General features: G+C 39.3%; 2 protein-coding genes across 4 annotated transcripts in view; one reads left to right on the forward strand and one right to left on the reverse strand.

Moving 5' to 3' along the window:
- Positions 1-2801, forward strand: part of LOC125041496 (aspartate--tRNA ligase, mitochondrial-like) — a 9165-nt gene extending 6364 nt beyond the window's left edge. The window contains exons 10-13 of the mRNA XM_047636507.1: positions 878-1096; positions 1340-1555; positions 1700-1886; positions 2273-2801. Coding sequence (XP_047492463.1) covers positions 878-1096; positions 1340-1555; positions 1700-1886; positions 2273-2448 — 798 coding nt within the window. The 3' untranslated portion in view covers positions 2449-2801. The remainder of the gene's footprint in view (positions 1-877; positions 1097-1339; positions 1556-1699; positions 1887-2272) is intronic.
- A 572-nt stretch (positions 2802-3373) lies between these two features.
- The window catches only part of LOC125041495 (glutenin, high molecular weight subunit DY10-like), an 11839-nt gene continuing 7712 nt past the window's right edge, over positions 3374-7500 (reverse strand). For 2 of the 3 annotated variants that reach the window (XM_047636504.1, XM_047636505.1), the window contains exons 3-4: positions 6610-6801; positions 3374-6234 (exon numbers count right to left, since the gene is read on the reverse strand). In XM_047636504.1, coding sequence (XP_047492460.1) covers positions 4082-6234; positions 6610-6801 — 2345 coding nt within the window. In that variant the 3' untranslated portion in view covers positions 3374-4081. Of the gene's footprint in view, positions 6235-6605; positions 6802-7500 lie in introns of those variants that run through there. The other variant, XM_047636506.1, reaches the window with a different exon arrangement.

The following is a 7500-nucleotide window of genomic DNA, read 5'->3' on the forward strand; positions in this document are numbered from 1 at the left end:
TTCTGTGTTGCATTTACTTGAACTTATAGCTCTTAAAACGAAAGAGAGAAAAAGTGAAAAAAAGAGCAATTAAAATTCAACTCCTGTATTATTGCTTGTCCCCTTTTAGGTCATAAAAATAATAAAAAAGAGAAAAGTTTAAATTTTTAAAATAAGATACTTAGTTTATTGTATTCATTGCAACATATGTAGAAAGGGTGTGAATGAGAATGAATATCTTTACTCTAGAGGAGATTTATTTAACTGGTGTCAAGTATATCTTCATCAGAAATACATCTCTTGAATTGTGAAGATAATTATTCTCATTCATACCTTTCTCACAAGATGCTTCATATTTCTCAAAGATTTAGGGATATGATTTATTTAAAAAAAGAAACAAGTAAGTACAAATAGGTGAAATGTACTTATAAAAATACAGTCAAATAGGCAAGCATACAAGTAACTAGGTAAGAATCAGTATTTGAAAAGGCAGATGGCAGGAAGATAGGAAGGAGACACATGAAAGTTATTAACAAATTTGCATTGTAATCTTAAGAAATGTGTTATAAACTAGATCATATGGTATTGAAGGAAAATGAGACTCCTTATCTGGCAGGAACACAATATTTGAGATAGACATTCTCATATTTGATGTATGTTTTCTTATTGGAACTAGGGATTATAGAGATTTCATTCATGGACATATGAGGAGATTGGCAGGTAGACAGACCACGTAGGGGGTAGAGGAATAATTCATATAGATAGATGTACACATAGATAGATATAGATACAGATAATGTTCAGGTAATGCTGTTGAAAGGAAAGAAAATATAATATACAGACAGAAATATTGAACAGTGCTTAGAATTATACCACCTGACTGGAAATCACCTTGCAGAGATATATGACCCGGAAACTCGTATCTTTGTGGGAGTCTCTTGCGGAGAAGGACTACCAGCTCAAAGGACCATCTGTGTTTACTGTGAAGGACGACAGGCTTCTCCAGGGGAAACTTGCCAAGAAGATCAATAACTCGAGTCAGAGCCATTTGATAGAGAAAATTAATGCACATGTGGGGGACACTGTTGTCCTTGCAGTTGGAAGAATGTCATCTGTGGTGAGTGAATAAGTGGAGTGTAGCAAGATCAGTTGTTTCTCATATATTGGTCAATAGCCATGGGTTGTAGTATTCCTTATGGGATACTTTGCTCATAGTAAGTTTTATTATTTATTAGAAAGTCTTAAACCCATAGTGAGGTCTTCCAACACAGTAGGGAAAACTTTGCATTTGTTTTTTGTAGGGATTGTTTTTCTTTTCCAAATTTTACAACTATACATAAGGCTAACCTCTTCTTTCTAGCTACCTCTACTGGGGAAACTACGCCTGTTATCAGCAAACATTTTAGAGGAGGAAGGTGTTATGGTGAGAGATCCATCTGATTTCAAGTTCCTCTGGGTGGTTGACTTTCCCCTCTTTGAGATGGATGAAGACAGCAGAAAACTAGTCTCAGTCCACCATCCCTTCACACTGCCCAAAGATGAGGATATTCATTACCTTCATACAGACCCAGTAAAGGTCTGTTGAGAAAAATTTTCCTCAATGTTTGGCAATTTGCAGATGGATGAGAAAGGAAAATCTCACAGAAACTGAGAAATATGTTGAAATACTTAGGACCATTTAGTAAGAATAAAATAATGGATTGCTTTCCTCTCTTGACAGGCAAGGTCCCAGCACTACGACCTTGTGTTGAATGGTTGCGAGGTTGGTGGTGGGTCAATGAGAATCTATGAACCATCAATGCAACAACACGTCTTAGAGAACATCTTGGGGATAGATGCTTCTAGTCTCGGCTTCTTTAATGAAGCTTTGCAATCAGGAGCTCCTCCTCATGGAGGCATTGCCCTTGGTAAGATGATACTCGAAAGACAGGAGTTTAGTGTCAGAGCAGAAAGTTTCTTAGCATTAAAAATGGATTTTATGGATTTTAGAATTTAAGTTCAATTTTGGCATTATAGACTTTGGTATAAAGCTTCAAAGGCATGCATTTTCAAAGCATTCAAAACAGGTATAAAGTATGGACTACAATTGCCGGAATTCAGCTAAGAATTCACAGTTTACAGTACTGAAAAGAAAACTGGTAACAGATATTAATACAAGGACTGGAATTCAACTAGAACTCTGTAATTTAATATTAGAAGGAATTCCTATTAAAAGTCAATAATTGTTTATTATAAGTATTACTAGCATTCAGTGAATTGAAGTATTTGTGACCTGTCTCATTTCTGTCCGCAGGCTTCGACCGACTCATTGCCGAGATGTGTGGAGCCAAGAGCATACGAGATGTGATAGCCTTCCCAAAGAGCATTGAAGGAAGGTGCTACATGTCAGGTGCTCCAGGAAATGTGACGGCCCAGGAAATGGACCTCTATCACATTAGGGTGAAGGAAAAGGATGATGAGAAATCCTGATGACGGGAATCTTTCAAGACTAGTTTTTTTTTTTAAGCATTTTCAGAGATTTTCTATTCAGTCAATTTTGGAGATTTGGATTTTATACTTAATTTGTCTCAAGGTAAGATATTGTTTACATATAACTTATCTGAAGTCACATAGGTCCTGTTTTTATTATTTTATTAAATCATTCAAATTACTAATAACGATAATCTGTCCTATAGACCTTTTATCCATTTATTTATTTATTAAAATGTAGTTCATCATAATGTAATTTTCTATATTTTCCTCTTATGTGATTTGTACTGAAAATGGTTAAATGGCTTTATACTGTTGATTATTTTGTAAATAAAGTATACAGTTATTTTTCATGTGTATCTGTTTTTTTTCTAAATTTAGTGTACGCTTCCCATTTCATTTTTATTTATTAATTTATGAAGTAATTGAGGTCTCTCTTATTGAAAATTGTCAGTACAAATATTTCACTTTGTTGCAAATGTGATGGTTTAATTGAAATTAATTCTCCAATATCATCAGTTGTGAAGTTATGCTTTATGTGCAGACTACTGTCTAATGTAAGTGAGGCACCTTTTGCTGTGGACATCATGATGTCATTCCTTCAAAGTTGGAATGGCATAAAATACAGTTCTGGTTATATTTACTGTATTTTAATATATAAATTTATAAAAATAAGTAAAACAAAATTCAGACATGAAATATAGCTATGCAGATATCACAATTTATCTTACAATTACTTAGTGATGTTATTCAGTGGAATTTTCCTTTGAAGTCCACAGAATGCAAGTATGGATATCATATTTTATATAAAACATTCATAATGCTTCTCTTTTTGATGAATTTGTGTCAGCAATGTCTTGAGAAAACCAGCCCACTTTTGTAAAAGTTACCCCAACAAACAGTAACTTTTACAAAAGTGGGCTGGTTTTCTCAAGACATTGCTGACACAAATTCATCAAAAAGAGAAGCATTATGAATGTTTTACATAAAATATGATTAATATTTAGGAAAAATTTGTATTTGAACTCCATAAGAAGACTATACACTCAATACAAGGAAGACTGCTGATCCACATTAAATACTACAATAATATACACCATTCATTTTTTTTAAACTATGGAAACATCAACATTTAGAAACATAAAAAAAAATACGAACAATATTAAGACAATTGAATTAATGCATCACAAAAAAACTGAACTATTATTTTCATATTAAAAATTAAAACATTATAAATAATGACTGTACAAACTCTCTAAATATATGACAACTGTACAAGTACCCTCTTTTTTCAGAAAAAAAACATGGTCAGTTTAATGTAGCAGGTACCAGTAGAAAGTTTCTCTAACAGCTTTATCAATATTATATACTGCCATAAAATGCAATTTAGAGCTGGTGGTATATCAAATCACGATCTATGGAAGAAGTTTTAAAGACAATCATAAATACCTTGTCAGCTATCCATCTAACAAAATATGATCCAGTGGAAGTACACAGATACAAGGAACATTGGTGAGGTTACTGGTTACTGGAAAGTTACAGGATTTCCTTATTAAGGTCCATATACTGGTTGTTGAGGTCTGTATAGTGGTTGCTGACTTCTATAAACCGGTTGCTGGGTCCCATATACTGACTATAGCTCTTTAGGCTGCTGGGCTCCGGACTCTGGTTGTTGTGTTCCATATACTGGCTGTTGGGGTCTATACAGTGGCTGTTGGGGTCCATTCACTGGCTGTTGGGGTCTAAACACTGGCTGTTGGGGTCCATATACTGGCTGTTGGGGTCTATACAGTGGCTGTTGGGGTCCATTCACTGGCAGTTGGGGTCTATACAGTGGCTGTCGGGGTCCATTCACTGGCGGTTGGGGTCCATACAGTGGCTGTTGGGGTCCATACAGTGGCTGTTGGGGTCCATTCACTGGCGGTTGGGGTCTATACAGTGGCTGTTGGGGTCCATTCACTGGCTGTTGGGGTCTATACACTGGCTGTTGGGGTCCATTCACTGGGTGTTGGGATCCATACACTGGCTGTTGGGGTCTATACAATGGCTGTTGGGGTCCATTCACTGACTGTTGAGGTCCATATACTGGCTGTTGGGGTCTATATACTGGCTGTTGGGGTCTATACAATGGCTGTTGGGGTCCATATACTGGCTGTTGGGATCCATACACTGGCTGTTGGGGTCTATACAATGGCTGTTGGGGTCCATATACTGGCTGTTGGGATCCATACACTGGCTGTTGGGGTCTATACAATGGCTGTTGGGGTCCATATACTGGCTGTTGGGATCCATACACTGGCTGTTGGGGTCTATACATTGGCTGTTGGGGTCCATATACTGGCTGTTGGGATCCATACACTGGCTGTTGGGGTCTATACAATGGCTGTTGGGGTCCATTCACTGGCTGTTGGGGTCCATTCACTGGCTGTTGGGGTCCATTCACTGGCTGTTGGGGTCCATTCACTGGCTGTTGGGGTCTATACACTGGTCCATATACTGCTTGTTGGGGTTTATACATTGGTTGCTGCGGTACAATCACTGGTTGTAGGGGTCTGCATACTGATTGTTGGGAACCAGTCACTGGTTGTGCAACAGACCCTGGTTGTTGGGTTTCAGACCCTGGTTGTTGGGTTTCAGACCCTGGTTGTTGGGTTTCAGACCCTGGTTGTTGGGTTTCAGACCCTGGTTGTTGGGTTTCAGACCCTGGTTGTTGGGTTTCAGATCCTGGTTGTTGGGTTTCAGATCCTGGTTGTTGGGTTTCAGATCCTGGTTGTTGGGTTTCAGACCCTGGTTGTTGGGTTTCAGATCCTGGTTGTTGGGTTTCAGACCCTGGTTGTTGGGTTTCAGACCCTGGTTGTTGGGTTTCAGACCCTGGTTGTTGGGTTTCAGACCCTGGTTGTTGGGTTTCAGACCCTGGTTGTTGGGTTTCAGACCCTGGTTGTTGGGTTTCAGACCCTGGTTGTTGGGTTTCAGATCCTGGTTGTTGGGTTTCAGATCCTGGTTGTCGGGTTTCAGACCCTGGTTGTCGGGTTTCAGACCCTGGTTGTTGGGTTTCAGTCCCTGGTTGTTGGGTTTCAGACCCTGGTTGTTGGGTTTCAGATCCTGGTTGTTGGGTTTCAGACCCTGGTTGTTGGGTTTCAGACCCTGGTTGTTGGGTTTCAGTCCCTGGTTGTTGGGTTTCAGACCCTGGTTGTTGGGTTTCAGACCCTGGTTGTTGGGTTTCAGACCCTGGTTGTTGGGTTTCAGACCCTAGTTGTTGGGTTTCAGACCCTGGTTGTTGGGTTTCAGACCCTGGTTGTTGGGTTTCAGACCCTGGTTGTTGGGTTTCAGACCCTGGTTGTTGGGTTTCAGACCCTGGTTGTTGGGTTTCAGATCCTGGTTGTTGGGTTTCAGATCCTGGTTGTTGGGTTTCAGACCCTGGTTGTTGGGTTTCAGTCCCTGGTTGTTGGGTTTCAGACCCTGGTTGTTGGGTTTCAGACCCTGGTTGTTGGGTTTCAGATCCTGGTTGTTGGGTTTCAGACCCTGGTTGTTGGGTTTCAGACCCTGGTTGTTGGGTTTCAGTCCCTGGTTGTTGGGTTTCAGATCCATATAGTGGTTGCTGAGTTACATAATCCGGTTGTTGGCCTCCATAAACTGGATGTTGGGCCCCATATACCGGTTGGTGAGTTCCATAAACTGGATACTGTGTACCATATTCTGGTTGCTGAGTATACACTGGCTGGTCGCCTCCATAAACTGGGTATTGCACAACAGGATCCTGTTCTTTAGCTGATACTTTCTTTTTATCTGTACGAAAAATAAAAGTGATTACTTAAGAATGTATTACTTACTTAAGAATGGAGAGTAAAGCTTCAATAGGTAAGAGGAAATGAATTCAGTGTTCAGTAAAATAATTGAATAAATAAACTGCATCTTGGGAGAACACTTGTATAAATACTTAACAAATCAAATATTTATTTTTTATTTTCCTTATACTCTTTATTCAAATATTCTATCACACTGAAGTATTATGCCTTAAACGGAACTATTGTTTCCTACTAACATGAAATCCTTTTGCGTAATATCGGCAGCCAACTGTAACAAACCACCAGATAAGAAGACTTAGAGGAATCCAATTCCAAACGTCTGATTCTCTCAAAATAACAGGGAAGACCCACCTACCAGTCTCATTCGGCTCTTGTTTCCCAGCAGCGCCATCAGATTCATTGGGGACGACACAGATCTGCTGCACTGGCGCGGTCTGGGAGGCGTTATTTGATGCTGCCCCTGCTGCTGCTGCTGCTGCTGCTGCTACTTCCTCATCCCAGTCACCGCAAATTCGACAGCAGAACACCCTACTGCTGTAACTCCTGACTTAGGTATAAGGTTAAAAAAAAAAAAAAAAAGTATAGCATAAGGAAAATACTTTGTAAATAATAAATATATTTTTTATAATTATAGTGAAAATATATTTTTGATATTAAGAGAGAAAGAGAGAGAGAGAGAGAGAGAGAGAGAGAGAGAGAGAGAGAGAGAGAGAGAGAGAGAGAGAGAGAGAGAGAGAGAGAGAGAGAGAGAGAGACAGAGAGAGAGAGAGACAGAGAGAGAGAGAGAGAGAGAGACAGAGAGAGAGAGAGAGAGAGAGACAGAGAGACAGAGAGAGAGAGACAGAGAGACAGAGAGAGAGAGACAGAGAGACAGAGAGAGAGAGACAGAGAGAGAGAGACAGAGAGACAGAGAGAGAGAGACAGAGAGAGAGAGACAGAGAGAGAGAGAGAGACAGAGAGAGAGAGAGAGTCAAAGTCAAAGTCAAAACATTTTATTCCATTAAATTACAATGGTTATTCTTTACATAAATATATATATATTTACATTTGAATATTTAAGAAGTGTTCTTTTAATTTCATTTTAAAATTACAGAAGTTGTTAATGCCTCTTAAATTATCTGGTAGCATGTTCCATAACTTGGGTCCACGTATTTCCATTTGTCGTGCCCCTGTATTGGTATTCGATCTCTTGACAAAAAGGGAATTTACTTGGCGTGTCTGGACACCTGATGTGTTCCCTACGGTT

Source organism: Penaeus chinensis, chromosome 30 (genome assembly GCF_019202785.1).
Source record: "Penaeus chinensis breed Huanghai No. 1 chromosome 30, ASM1920278v2, whole genome shotgun sequence".
Classification (NCBI taxonomy): domain Eukaryota; kingdom Metazoa; phylum Arthropoda; class Malacostraca; order Decapoda; family Penaeidae; genus Penaeus; species Penaeus chinensis.